The 14,804-nt window shown below is 31.9% G+C and overlaps 1 protein-coding gene across 4 annotated transcripts; it reads right to left on the bottom strand.

The window, feature by feature from the left end:
- Positions 1-4,969: 4,969 nt before the first annotated feature.
- LOC107916962 (28 kDa heat- and acid-stable phosphoprotein) lies at positions 4,970-10,071 on the bottom strand. 4 transcript variants are annotated; one of them, XM_041075202.1, is made up of 9 exons: positions 9,875-10,071; positions 9,418-9,455; positions 8,370-8,432; positions 8,166-8,249; positions 8,040-8,074; positions 6,944-7,029; positions 5,950-6,015; positions 5,691-5,752; positions 4,970-5,305 (listed from the first exon to the last, which is right to left on the bottom strand). In XM_041075202.1, the coding sequence occupies exons 1-8, from the start codon at positions 9,939-9,941 to the stop codon at positions 5,718-5,720; spliced, it is 474 nt and encodes a 157-aa protein (XP_040931136.1). In that variant the 5' UTR covers positions 9,942-10,071; the 3' UTR covers positions 4,970-5,305; positions 5,691-5,717. The 4 variants fall into 4 exon arrangements, with proteins under 4 accessions (XP_040931136.1, XP_040931134.1, XP_040931139.1 ...); XM_041075200.1 differs by having other exon boundaries at positions 4,970-5,308; positions 9,875-10,065; XM_041075205.1 differs by having other exon boundaries at positions 8,370-8,426; positions 9,875-10,039.
- Positions 10,072-14,804: the final 4,733 nt, after the last annotated feature.

Consider the following 14,804-nt stretch of genomic DNA (forward strand, 5'->3'; position numbering starts at 1 on the left):
ACTTTTATAAACAAATTTTTTAAGGTTATTTTTAACCGCCATAGTAAAATACCATGTGTAATAATTCCTTTTTTTTATTACACATATGTAATAATGATAATAACCATGTTTAAATTAGGGTGTTTTTTCTATTTACAGAATTTAGTTTTTTTTTATTACAATTTATCACCTGAGAAATTTAAATTAAATAATATATTTATTTATTTTTGCAAATAGAAATATTCTTAAACGCTTTAAACGTTTTTAAAACTTTAAATTCGTATTTATTTGGCAATTCTGTTATTAAGAAAATGCAATTCAGGTGATATTAAACCAAAAACAAAAATCTATGGTGCAAATTGATATTGTATTTAATTGGATAATAAATTAAATATTATTTATTTAGAAAACATTAAATTATTTAAAAGAATTTAAATTAATTATATTAATTTTAAAAAATAAAAATAGGTTAAGGGATGTTGGCGGCTTTGTAATTTTTCATATTAATTCAAAACAATAATAAAACTCATCAAATTAATTGTATTTGTCCTAATTTCGAGAAGCACACAATTCATAAATATTTATGAATTTTGATATAAAAAAATTATTAATATTTTTAAGAATATTTAAATAATAAAAACTTTTTTCCCTTTAAAAAACTTGAACCAATGGATTTTAAACATGAAAGCTTTGGTAATAGAAAAAGAAAAGGACCTCGTGAATCACCGAATGACCAAGTCCAAAATGCAGTTGGTCCAACTCATAAGTCAAGTGCATTGTTGTTGACCAAATTTAAAAAGCCTCCTTATTTTCCTTTTTACTATTTTATTTAATTATTCATCAACTTTTGTCCTCTTATGGTTGAGGTGAAGTCACCCGATTAATTGATTTAGCCTCCTTTTGGGCTCTGTGTTTAAATAGAGATATTCATGAGATTAAATGGTGTAGCGTAAAATAAAAGAAAATTAAAACGTGTCGCATTTGAAGTAAATATTTATTTGAATGGGTGTTTAGTTTTAACTAGGAATAAAATCAAAAAATTATTTTGGGTTGAAATATAAATTTATTATTTTAATAGTATATGTTTTCATAAATTTTAAAGTATTAATTTTTTTTTATAATTTTAGGGGAAAATATAATTGTATTTTTATTAATTTAAAATTTTAAAAGATTTAAATAAAAATATTTTCATTTTAGGGCAAGTTTGGCTCACTGTCAACCCTTAAGTTTTGCTTCTGACATTAACTCAATTAATATAATTTTATTACAATAATAAGGAGAACATGAATTAATCATATTTAAATATTTTTTTTGTTTATGGGTTCGTGTCAAAAGTTATAACTAGAAATTTGTATTGTATAAAAAAATAGGATTGAATTTTATCCAAAAAATCGTGTGAATTTTTTAAAATTTATTGCATTTTTTTATTTTATGATTATAATTATTTGATATTTGAAACCTTAAAAATGAAAACAAATCATCAAACTTTTTTGGCGGTATTTAAAATAAATAGATTGGTGAAGTAAATATAAAAATAGGGAAATAATTATAGTGGACAAAAAGGGGATAGAAATGGCGGCAAAAGGACAGGGTTTTTGGGAGGGAGAAATGGCGTAGAGTGGAGGAAAAGGGACCCCTATCAAAAGGCTGCATATTTAGAAGGCATATTCTTGAATTCCCCCATGCAATTATGCTTTCAATTTTCAGCACATCTTTTGGGATGTGGGTCCATCCTCAACTAACGCCTAATTGAATTGGAATCAATAATACCCAGGTTTTGCTGCAATTTTTAAAACTTTTATTTCTTATTTTAAGTAATTTATTATGTGAATTATTTCTTATTTTTAGTTTAATTTAAATCTTAAGATATTCAATTTTTTTCTTCTAAATTCTATTATATTTTGGATCAATTTAGTATTGTTTCTTTAAAATATTTTTGAGATAAAAAATGTTTTTACAAAGTAAATTTTTAGCAAAAAATAAGAATTCAAAAATACTTTTTAATCCAAAAATATTTTTAAGAAAAAATGCTAAACCGAGAGCATATATATATTAAATTGAATACCTAGTTATAAACTTTAAAAATAAAAAAAAAAAGGAAAAAGATTGAAAGGGAGATCCCACTTTTTGTAGGCACTCCTTGGCCTATAAAATAGATATAATCCAACCTCACTTGTTTACTTATCCCTTTTTTTTTAAACCACAAAACAAAAACTAAATTATGTACCATTAATTATACATGCTAATAATTATTCCCCATTATTCAAGGACAAAATCAAGAATTTGGAGTTGAAACAGAGATAAAATTGTAAATTTTAAAAAATTTGAAATTGATATTTTATGTTAGAAAGATTTAAATTGAATTATTAATTTTCGAGAGGAATTAAAAATAATTTTATTTCGTTAAGCTAAGGGATAATAAACTTTAATTAAAAGATAAAAAAAATGCAAGTTTTCTTTTATTTAATTAAATCACTAAAAAAAAGTCCATCAGTGTAGTGACAAATAAGTCCTTGTGGCTGTGAAGTCGCTCAAAATATACAGAAATCTTTCCACTATTCCTACTAAAGAAAGTGACTAAAAAGATCTAAATTAAATTTTATGAAGAAGCCAAAACAAGCAGGATCTCCCGGGTCATTTGTCTAGGCTCGTTTGACTCGTTTGAAAAGTGAGAGAGTCTAGATAAAATTATAAGTTTGGACAAAAAAATTAAAGCCAAATGAGCTAAGCTTCAGGTATGACTTTTTGGTCCAAGCCCGAATAAGTTGTTTCATTGTTGTTCTGTTGTCATTTTATTATTTTATTGTTATTGTTTGAATATTGTATAACCATTGTTTTATTGTTAATTTTATTGTTATTTTAGAGGTATTTGTTTACTAAGTTATAACTATTTTAGTGTTATTTTAGTATAAAGACTTTTTTAATGTATTTTTAGTTTGTTGAGAAATATTTATTTTAATGTTTTTAGTGTGTTTAATATATTATATTTTTTAAATTTATTTTTATATAAAAATAATAATCTAAAAAAATTTAATACGGGCAGGTAGGATCAAACTCGAGTTTAATATTTTTAATCTAGGTTAGACTCGGGTAAAATCTTAGACCCATTTTCCTGACCGAACTAAATCCGAACTTAGAAAATAGACTTAAACTTTTACATTAGCTCGACTCGACCCGCCATGTCTCACCCCGTAATCAAATCTACCATCAATGTAGTGACAAAAAAAACTTATGTTACTTCAGTCCTTGTGATGTCAAGTCTTAAGCTCAAAACATGGACAACTCTTCCCCTTATTCCTAGTAGAGAGAAGGACTAAAAAGATTTAAATTAAATTTTATGAAGAGACCAAATGAAGAATTTTTCCATTTATCCTATTTTCAGAGTATACTTATCAAATTCGTTTAAAAACAACAACAAAAAAAAGTAAACAATCATCATATATTTCATAGTTTGAACATGATATATTTTGTTTAATGATTATACTGTATTTAAAAACATGCTAAAGGAAAAAAAAAAGAAAAAGGAGGTGGGAAAGGGGGGTCTTAATATTGTATGAAGTAATGATGGGAACATCAAATAAACTATGGGGGGGGATTATGCATTTGTTAATTAGAGTGGGAACTGATTGGACCACCAGTCAGAAACTAATTTGATAAAATTAATTTCAACTCCTAGATTAATTGCTTAATTATTATTTTAAGATTGAAAGCTAAGCCATTTTGTGCAAAGGTGAAGTGGCCATGGGTTCTTTATATATATATATTTTATAATTATAAACCCTACAAGACAAGAAAGATTTATATATATATATTCATAATAATCATTCAACCTTTTTAAAAAGTCTATTAAATTTCATCTCTATTGTTGCACAACTTTATCCTACATCAATTTCAACCTTATCCAGTACAAATGTTGGATCTAAATTATATGCATTAAGAAAAAAATTTATGGATATTATTTTTTAAAAGAAATTTTAGTTAAAAATGACAAATTTGAGGTTTTTATGTTCTGTGTTAAGTTATATTACTATAAATTTATTCGGGTTTAAATTGATTTTTATAGATTTTATATATAATAATATTTATTATTCTTTAAATAGAAGAGTTTTAATTAACTCACCACCTTAATAAAAAAAATTAAATATAATATATATACATGTGTTAATAGATATAAAGAACTCATGAAAACCTGTTATTCTAAAAATTGAAAGGTCAAAATTAAAATTTTTATGTTAAAATGGCTTAAATTGAAAAATAGCTAAAAATACAATTTTACATTTAAGCAGATGGCTAAAGAAAAGGAGATAGAAGAGGATACAAGTGGAAGAAATGAAATACTAGAAAGTGTAGTTAGCAAGGTATCTTTCTTCCTTCTCCACCTTCGAGTACTAATTATTTGCTTCAATGTGCAAAGTTGAGACCAGATTCTTTCACTTTATTAAGGCCTAATAAAAAAACCCCAAGGCTGGATTTATTGTGCTGGATTTTGTCCATTTCCCAAGGCTACCTACACCCCCCATCTTCAACTTCCTCTTTCCTTCATCTATCCTTTATTTTATCTTATGTATGTATACATTGTTATGGTATTTATTTTAGTATTCCTTTATTCAGTAAGGATCAATGAACTTGGGCATTAGTTCGAGTGCTGTAATGAGTTTAGGTGACTTACGTAGAAGGGTTATGATTATTCCTTGGGCTGCTTTCAACCTAGTCTTTGGGTCCAATTTCATCTCAATTTATTTTAATCGATAAAATATATCAAAAAGTAATTCTATTTTTCAATTATTTTTCAAAAACAAAAGAATTAATTCTAGTAAAAGTGTCATGAAGATCTATATTAGGAGTTGAATATTATATTTTATTCATTCTACTCAAAAGATGAGTAAATTAAACTTTGTAAGTTAAATCAAATAATAAACTAATTGTTTTATTAAAAATTATATTTATTTCTATAGTTAAAAAACTTATCATTGTATGCCAACATGAGATACACGTAATCATATGTTATTATTTAATTATTCTATCAATCACGTCATTTTTTAATAGTTTAGATGGATAAATTTTTTAACAAATAAGACCAAATTATTCTTTGATCTAGTGTACATAACTAATTTATTCATTTTTAAGTAAAAAAGATAAAATTTAATCTAATTTTTAATACAGGGTCTTCCATGATACTTTTACAACCTAAGCTCAATAAATCAGGTCTTCAGCAATCAACTACACGTCTGGGCCCTGGCTGAACTAGCCCATGGGCAAGTAAAAGTTCTCCCAGAAACCCTTCTTGGCAACCAAGTAACCAACTACAAGCCACCAAATGCAATCACTGCTGCATGGATAGATGAAACCATTTTTTGTTCAAGTACTAATAGTTGTCAGTACCGATGTGATAATCTAGATGTTCAAAATTCAAACAAGGTGATCAAGAACTTCTCTACTTTCTTTGTACCCTCCTACCAAGCATAAGCCAAATCTATGCTCTTTGCTTATATGTTTTAGCATGTTTCAATGTTTGAGCACAAACAGATCATTATCGACATGAAACATGAACGACAAGCAAGTATTGAGATGATCCAAAACTAAATAAGGTAGAATTAAGTTTAGAAGATTGATTGTATGTATAAGCTTCAAAACAATTTTTTATGGGATAAATGCTTCAGTATACAAATGTAAATATTATATATAAGCCACAGAGAAAAACTGACGGTAACCTTGTCATAATTGATTCCTCAGCTTGGTTATTTGCGAGCTTCAACTTTCTTCTGTTCTCTCACTGTAAGGGCAAATAGAAATAGTATCAGCTTCGACTGATATTGCAAATACAGATGTAGTGCAGGCCTATTCTGATGCCAATTTTTTATATCAGAAAACTTGGGGAGTAAATAACTAACCAGAACGGAGCATAACAAAGAGGAATCAAAAGTTCGTATTATAATATAAAGATGAGACAACAATTGGCAAGAACCATACCAGCCTTCTCTTCCTCTCTCTTCTTAGCAGCCTCTGCCCGTTGTTTCCTTATCAGGGCTAAGCGCTCTGCAATAGTAATTAAGTAAAAATCAGTAAAACAATAGAACAAAATTTGTACAAGAGGTGTGTATTTAGTTAAATTTCAAAACAGAAAAAAATATCACTGCAGTCATCGGAAAAGGAAAAAACAAAGGAGTTAAGCTTGTTAGCCGAAAGCACAACAGCGCTTATGAGACATCAAGGTGATACTGTGATATTATACTATATACTCAGTTGCAGGGAAGTTTGCCCTTACCAAATAGGAGAAACCAACTCAGTTGTACTATACATGAAAACCAGCAATATTTATCTCTTAAACCTCTTCCTTCTCAATGCATCCTTAGAGACGGTTTAGATTGCTAAAGAAAATAGCTGTTTTGAAAACCTAACATACAAGAGACTTTCCATCCTCGGCTTTTGTTTGGTGCAGCTTTCCATCACCATTAGCAGATCATAATAGTTTTACACACTTTACTACCTCAGAATTTAAGCACTTATGGCAGGAAGAAACCAGTTTATTTTTTAAAAAAATCCCAAGGAAAAGATCTTATCCTTCTTACACACCTTTCCTTAGATTCCTGCAACCTTTAAGACTGGTACTAAAATCATGTTACCTTTACATACTCACCTCAGCAATCAAATATGAGTATTTTATCAACACCTCAATGCTCCATATAACATTTCTAACCACTTAAGTCCGTGGACAATTGCCATTGTCTACACAATGAGGCGCCGTTTAAAAACTACGGTGTCTTGACCAGAGATCCAAATGAACTATAGTCAATGAACATAATTTCAACCTCAGCTACAAGTCTGAATTCAGTTAACCAAAAAGAATCAAATCAGTCCCACAGAGGACACAGAAAAAGCCATGTCAAAGTATCATAATATTTGCAAGGGCTGCCAAACACTAAATTTAGGTTACAATACTGTACAACCACTCAATTTAAGTTACCTAAATCCTTTCTTGCTTGTTCAGTTTTCCCTTGTTCCTGCAGCTTCATATATCGTTCATGTGCCTTTTGCTTTTCTATTTCCTCTCTGCAGTCATAAACATTAAAATAAGAGCACAACCAAGCTGGTCTCAAAGGAAATAACCAATTTGAAATATATAATTACATGCTTTAACATATCAACCGCCATTGCAAACAAAATTTCCCTCTGCAGTCATTACATGCTTAACATATCAACCACCATACTTTGAACTTTGAAGCAAATAGTCCACAGCAGTTTCAATCAAAGTAATGAAAAGGCTTCTGCTCATTACTTCAGCCCATTCCAACTGGGAAGTGGTAACCCAGTTTACAAAATATTCAATCTCAACAGAAGTTAAGATTTGTAAAAACATAATCATTAGAATAAACTATCTAGGAAAGCACAACAATGAGGTAACAAGCATAAAAAACTCTTAAGGAAAATCTAGAACTAATGTTGACTATGGTCTCTAATTAAAGACATAAGGAATCTTTTAAAGTATTGATGTTATAATTCAACATGATGCTACTATAAAAGATATAGTCTGTAAACACCAGGAAGTTATAGGCATATGGGACTTGTTTTCAACTTTGAGGTAACAAATTTTAAACCCCGCAGTTGGTAGAGTTACTTAGAAGGATTTAGACGTATAGCAAATCTACATCATATATTTGTTAGTTGTGGGAAATCTTTCCCCTACCAAAAGAGACTAAAATTTAATGTCCAAAAGTCTATTACCTTTTCAGCCTCAAAGTTATCCCACAAATGCAACTTAGCACAACAAAAGAACTACTATGTTATATCAATTCTAGATTCAACAAAAGCAGAAAGAGTTAACACTGCTTCATCAAAATAAAACTGGTCCAACAAAGTGAATTATTGAACTATATATGAATCAACAATGATAATAATTTCTTTTTTCCTTTCTGTGATACGACAGATAACTATTACTAAAGCAAAATGCCAATTATTATAAACTAGTAAAAGTATTCAAGCAATCAAAAGTTGACTCAGATGCACACGATAAAGCAACGATCAGTCAAATTTGATAAAGAGAGAGAACTAGAATTACAAACCTTTCACGCCTTGATAGTTCAGTTGTTCTGCCCATCTGGAACATATAATTTCAATTACTCAGTACAGTTATAAATTCATATATAAATCCAGATTTTGTGCAGCAGAGTAGCATTTGTCAAACTTACAACAAGATCTTTAGCTTTGACATTCTTTGGTTTGGCCAAATTTGGATTCTCAATCTCAATAAGCCCTTGGGTCCCTTTTCGTTTCTGCCATAATATCACCAACATCAAACAGGAAGTATAAAAGTTAAATAACACAACAAGAACTCATAGCAAATGGAAACAGTGCCCATTATATTATACTAAAAAGGTACAAAATGTAATGACCTCAGGCTCTTCTTCTACTTCCTCTTCAGACCGTTCTTCTTCTTCCTCCACTTCAGCCTGTTCCTAGAATGAAAGATAAATATTATCTCATTTACCAAGTTTAAATGAAGTACTACAACGGATACCCATCCCTAAAAGGGAAGAAAGAAAAGCATCAAAAAGAAAATTAAAATTTCCAATTAAACACTCGACATAACCGACTGTGAAGCATCAAAAAGATAACAAAACAAACATCATCAACTTAGGTGATAAATTTATTGCAATCATTCAATATTAATTTATTGTCACTATATATGTCAAATTTAGATTTACTGACAATTACAGCCATTTAAATGTGACAACCAAAACATAAGTTTTCACACATAAAAATTCCAATTCCATATCAATATCTCTTTAAGAATACATTCCAAAAGAGATGAAATTACGTGACTTAAAATAGCCCAAACAGCCAAAACTCATGAAATTACAACAGTCAAACCTGTCATCCACCCAGGGGCGAATCTAGGGGGGTGGCAGGGGCCCCGCCCCCCCCAAAATGGAAAATTTTCCATTTTGGCCCTTGAAAATTTTTAAAATTTTAAATTAGTGAAGGCAAAATTGCACTTTGACCCCCTAAAAAAGAAAAAATTTTAATTTAATCTTTTAAAAATTATATTTTTACTATCGTACAAATTACAATTTAATTTCGGCCTGCTCTAAACAAATTTTCTGGCTTCGCCCCTGCATCCACCCTACATGAAAAGACAACCAACATAATTTGCACAAAAAATCAAGCAAATCATCAATTTTGGTTTGTCAAAGTAAAGTTTTAAGTATTTTCTCCTTCACAGATATCACTATTAAGATTGAGATACATATACATATACATATACATATACATATACATATACATATACATATACATATACATATACATATACATATACACTTCTTTTCAGGCAATATACAGCAACGATACATAATACATGATAACAACAAACAAATTACAAGAAGAATCAACAAAATTCATGTGTGAATCAACTTGTTAAAATTAGCATAAAAATCTTACCTTCTTAAAAGTACGGGGACGAGCAGAGCTACCAGCAACTGCAACCATTAGAACATTTAAGGAAAACAAAAAAACAAAACAGATGAAATTAATAAAAGTTATAAAAGAAAAAAATATAGTTTCTTATTTTTGTCTAAGAATTTGACTCAAAGTTCCCAAGTTATTCATGCATTAAAGGCAGAATCATTCCCAAGTTTATACGAAGCTAAAACTTAAAATTTAAAAGTATAAATTTCTCCCTTTTCTTTTCTCTACGTAGCACCTAAAATATCACACACACAATATAAATAAATAAAATCAAAATCAATACGGTAGAGCTAATAATCCAGCAACTGAAAGCTTGGTTAGATCCGATGCCAGGAAACCGCATAGAAAATACGTACAAGTATATCATGCAAAGGACTTCAAAAAAGTAAATAAATAGGAAGAAAAGGAAAAGAAAGAGATAGTGGCGTACGGAGCTCTTCGGGAGTAGAGAAATGGCGGTGCCCGGTTGGCTTGCCCTTGAATTTCCCTCTTCCCATTTTGTCGTTTTTTGATCACAGAGAAAACGAGGAAGAAGAAGTAGAAGCTAAAAGTGAGAGTGAGGATTTCATTTTTATTATTATAATAAAAGTTTATGCCTTTTGAATTAGATTCTTCAGAATCTGTTTTTCCACTGTCAATTTTTGTATATATACCCATATAAACTTTTTTCCTTTTTGTCAAACAAGCCTTTGCACACTTCGAGAAAGCCGATACCTTAGCTTAAGAGTAGGAAACTATTGTATTCCTATTATGACAATAATTTAATGTCATATATAATATTTTACTTAAATTATTATTGTAGGCTATTTTACTCAAAAAAGTTTATTTTCAAAATTATTTATGAAAATTGGTTAATTTTCTGATTATTTATTAAAAATGGCTAAATTTCGAGAAAATGTATTCACGTTAGCACGTTCTCAAGTGATGTGTCAGCAAAACGCTCTTCCAGAAACACTTTTTGCCCTAAACCAATAACTACTTTTTTTTATCGTTTGGGCTCCAACAATCCAAAATATATATAAAAGGCCTCTTTTCATTTTTTTCACACAAAAGTCCTCTCATAATTCTCTCAAATTTCTCTCAAATTTTCTCAAAGTTCCTTTTAATTTTTGCAAAAAAGCTCTGTTTAAAATTTTTTTGAATTAATTTTTTTAAATTAAAAAATATTCGATCTTGTTAGCAATAGCCGAAGAATTAATTCATCACAATAATAAACGCATCTCCATCGATCAAATGACAATGGTAAGTGGTAATTTTAATTTTTCAATACTATTTAATATTTTTTTATTTACACAATTTTAATTAATTTTTCAATACTATTTAATATTTTTTTCATTTATGCAATTTTAATTAATTTTTATTTTATATTTTTATAACAATTTGTAGATTGAGTGTTGCAATGTTATATCCGTAATATGTCTGGTCCTCCATCGCCGTTGATAAAGAATTACTTGCAGGAAACGGGTTTTTGGCATGTGGCCACGATAGGCCAGGGGTGCAAGTTGGACCCAAAACTAATCAGTGCGTTGATAGAGAGGTGAAGACCCGAGACGTACACTTTTCATCTTCTATGCAGAGAGTGTACTATCACTCTAGAAGACGTGCAGTTGCAATTGAGATTGACGGTGGATGGGTACGCAGTCACTGGGTCCGCTCAATCTGCTGATTAGGGAGCCGTATGCTACGAGCTTTTGGGTGCTATTCCAGATAATATTAACAGAGGTCGAATTGAGATGGACTGGTTACGAGACACATTCCCGGAGCCAGATAATGATTTGACTGAACTAGAAAGAATACAATATGCTCGGGCATACATTCTTGAGATGATTTAAAGTTATCTGATGTAGGACTTTTCACGAAACCTCATACATTTGAGATGGCTGCTGAAACTCGTTGATTTTAGAGTAGCTGGTGAATTTAGTTGGGGATCTGCCGTGTTAGCAACATTGTACAAGAAGATGTGTGGGGCAACGCGACCAAATAAAGCCAAAATCAGAGGTTGCCTATTACTATTGCAATCATAGGTACGATTTTGCTTTCCATTTTTACGTCTTCGAGTGGACCACCCATATATATTCCCACTCATAACGAAGTAAATTTTATATTAGATTTTACAATTATTACTTAGATTTAAAATATAATTGTATGCTAAAAATTTATTTAATTAGGTGAAACCATTTGGCAAAGCGTAAGTAAGTATTAAATAAAATATATACATAATAAAATTGTCGTTTCGTATTCAGTATTTAGTATTTAGTATTTAGTATTTAGTATTTAGTATTTAGTATTATGTATATAACTAATATTTTTATCATGTTCATATAGTTTCAATGGACACCATTCGAGGATCCGGCAATTCGGGCAGTAATTCTGGATGAATTCTTTCAAAATCTGAACATTTGGCATGTGAAGGTCTCACTGGTCAACTATGCTACCGTCGAGATTCACTAGTCAGATAGAGTATTGTGGCAATTTGGATTCTGCAACCGATTTTCGTTACACTTGAGGTGCTCGATGATGAGCACAGAGTTGACTTACGGCAATTAAATACGAATTGGCCGAGATACTGTTCAGAATATATCGAAATGTGTGAAAATTGGTATGATTATATACCTATTCGGGAATCGATCATCGTTCCTGAGTTAGCGTGCGTGTCGGAATACATGCCATGGTTTAGGATCCATGGCAAGTCATATTTACTGTTGGAAGATGAGAGGCGACGGTAAATTCGTGTCCAAATGGAACGACGGTGCCCTTTAAATCCAAGAAGAAGGGATGATGATGCAGGCCCATCAATAGTGCCCACACAATTACCGGGCCCATCAACAGCGCTCACACAGTCACGGGCCCAACACTTCAACCGACGATACCCATATCATAGCCTTTTCAGATTATGCTAAGTGTGTATCCTAGCCCTTATATGTATCCTAGCCCTTATATGTATCCTAACCCTTACATGTTTCCTTTTCTCAGTCCTGTGGCAGGTTGGAATGCTTGGCCTGGTTCATCTCCATTCCCGATTACTCCGAGTCAACCGCCGATCTATAGGCCACTATTGCATGAAGGATCGCACGAGGCGCTGTCGAGGAGCTATTCTTTTTACTAATCCCCCTCGCCTTATGAGATTCAAACACCTTCGTCATGGGTGATGCAAACACTTCCGCAGTCATTATTCTATCAATGTGGGTCATCCTCCCAGTACCCACAACCAGATCCCCTGTTGGAGGAACCACAATCCTCGCCGAAGTAACCACAACCCCCCACCGGAAGCTGAACCAATGAGGAATCCAACGCGTAATCGTCGACGACCCCCATGTGGCATTGATTCTAACCGGTACCAACATTGATTTTTTAAATATATTTGTATAAAATTTTTTATATTGTTTCATTTAATAAAATAAAAGTTGTTTTTAATATTTTAATTGTAATTTACTTTTTATATTTTTAATAAAATAAAATTTCTTTTGAATAAGGTAATATTTTTAATATTTTTATATTTTTAATAAAATATAAATAATGCAACATAATTTTATTATAACAACTATCAACTATTCCGATTTGGACATGATCAAGTTGTATGGCCTGGGTTCTTACACCATCTGCACATCTTCTGTTGGTTGGTTGTTTCTCGAATATCCATATTATTACGTATTCTAGTCGAGCAAGGCCGACCCTTTGGTTTGCGACGCAATTCTCTATCCGGTAACAGCTTAAACGAAGCAAGCGATATAGACGGCCACTTACGTTCATTTGGGACTGGTTGGAATATGTGTCTTCACAGGTTGTACATGTATTCTATTTTGTACACTTCGTCGACATAGCTCATGGGATCTAGATAGAGATTCTGACAAGCTGCAATTACATGAGCGCACGGATAACGAAGTGCGTCAAACCTCCCACAGTCGCAGGTCCTATTTCTCAAGTGTACACGATATTGCCCGCCAATAATACCTTAGTTTGGTCTGTCAAACTCCGTTACATGAAACCATAGGTTGTCGCGATCGTGACACACTGTGTGCATGGTGTTGGCCCGTGCCTTCGTCTTGTTAATTTCTTGCAATACCTTCGCGCACCATACATGGTCTCCCTGCATTTGGCCTTTATAACTTGTTGCTCACTTTGGAAATAGTAGCATTAAACGAAAATATGTCTCTTGCACAACCGATATTATCAGCAAATGACCCGTTCCTTTTAAAACAGAATTTATGCATTCAGCCAGGTTTGAGGTCATATGACCATATCGTAGGCCGCCATCGTATGCTTCTGTCCACTGTTCGAAAGGTTTGTTACAGAGGTAGTCTGCGCCTTCTTCGTTAACTGAACGCAAAATCGCCAACATCTCATGAAAATGGTCCTTACTTATCTCATATCCTGCCAATATAAGTTGATAGCGAAAATTACATACCACTCTTCCATTCAGAATAAATTGAATATTACAAACGAAATTATATTAATAGAGATTAAATACCGATGTTGTTCACTTGTCGTCGTTCAGTTGTAGATCGATATTGCCCATAGTAATTGGACGCAACGTGTCTTAGGTAATACCGATAGTGTGTGCGATGCCATAGGCTTCCCTGTCGCTCAATTATGGCTAGTATTCCAGTGCCCTGATCTGATATAACGCAGATATCAGGTTGGGGGCAGACATGCCTCCTTAACCTAGAAAGAAAGAAATCTCAATCATCCGCTGACTCCGCCAGTGTTATTGCAAACGCAATTGGAAGGATTCTCCCACTGGCATCCTGTGCCACAGCTAGTAATAGCCGATGGTTATATCTACCATACAAAAGGTACTATCAATTTATACCAATAGCTTACAGTATAGAAATACGTCTCGGCATTGCTTAAAGCTCCAGAGCAAACGCTTGAACACTTGGCATCCACGGAGCAATCGGTCATTGTAGTATGTAGGTGCCGTTTCAAGGTCTGTTATGCAACCTGGGAAATATCTTTCCAGCACCTGACATTACTGCCACACTTCATTATATGAAGCATCCCACCCACTATGCATCTTTTCCAACGCCTTCTGCTTAGCTATCCAAGCTGGTAAGTGGGCGTGTACCTTAATTGGCTACGAATATTGGCAATTAAGACCGACATTGAAGCCCTGGGATCTGCCTTCACCATCGGTAGTATTAAGCTAGCTAACATATCTGAATCTATCTTGGGATGATCTTATAAAACACCTGTCAATGAAGTACGTTAAATAATGCAACATTATGTAATAATAGTATTATTCAAAAACCGTAAACACCTAGTGATATTGTACCCCCAGCACATGTATGTGGACCTTTGTACTTTTTTATCTCCTACAAGCCTGTCCTTTTCCTCAACCAGGCCATGATTTTCTATGAACA

The sequence above is a fragment of the Gossypium hirsutum genome, chromosome A01 (assembly GCF_007990345.1).
Source record: "Gossypium hirsutum isolate 1008001.06 chromosome A01, Gossypium_hirsutum_v2.1, whole genome shotgun sequence".
Classification (NCBI taxonomy): domain Eukaryota; kingdom Viridiplantae; phylum Streptophyta; class Magnoliopsida; order Malvales; family Malvaceae; genus Gossypium; species Gossypium hirsutum.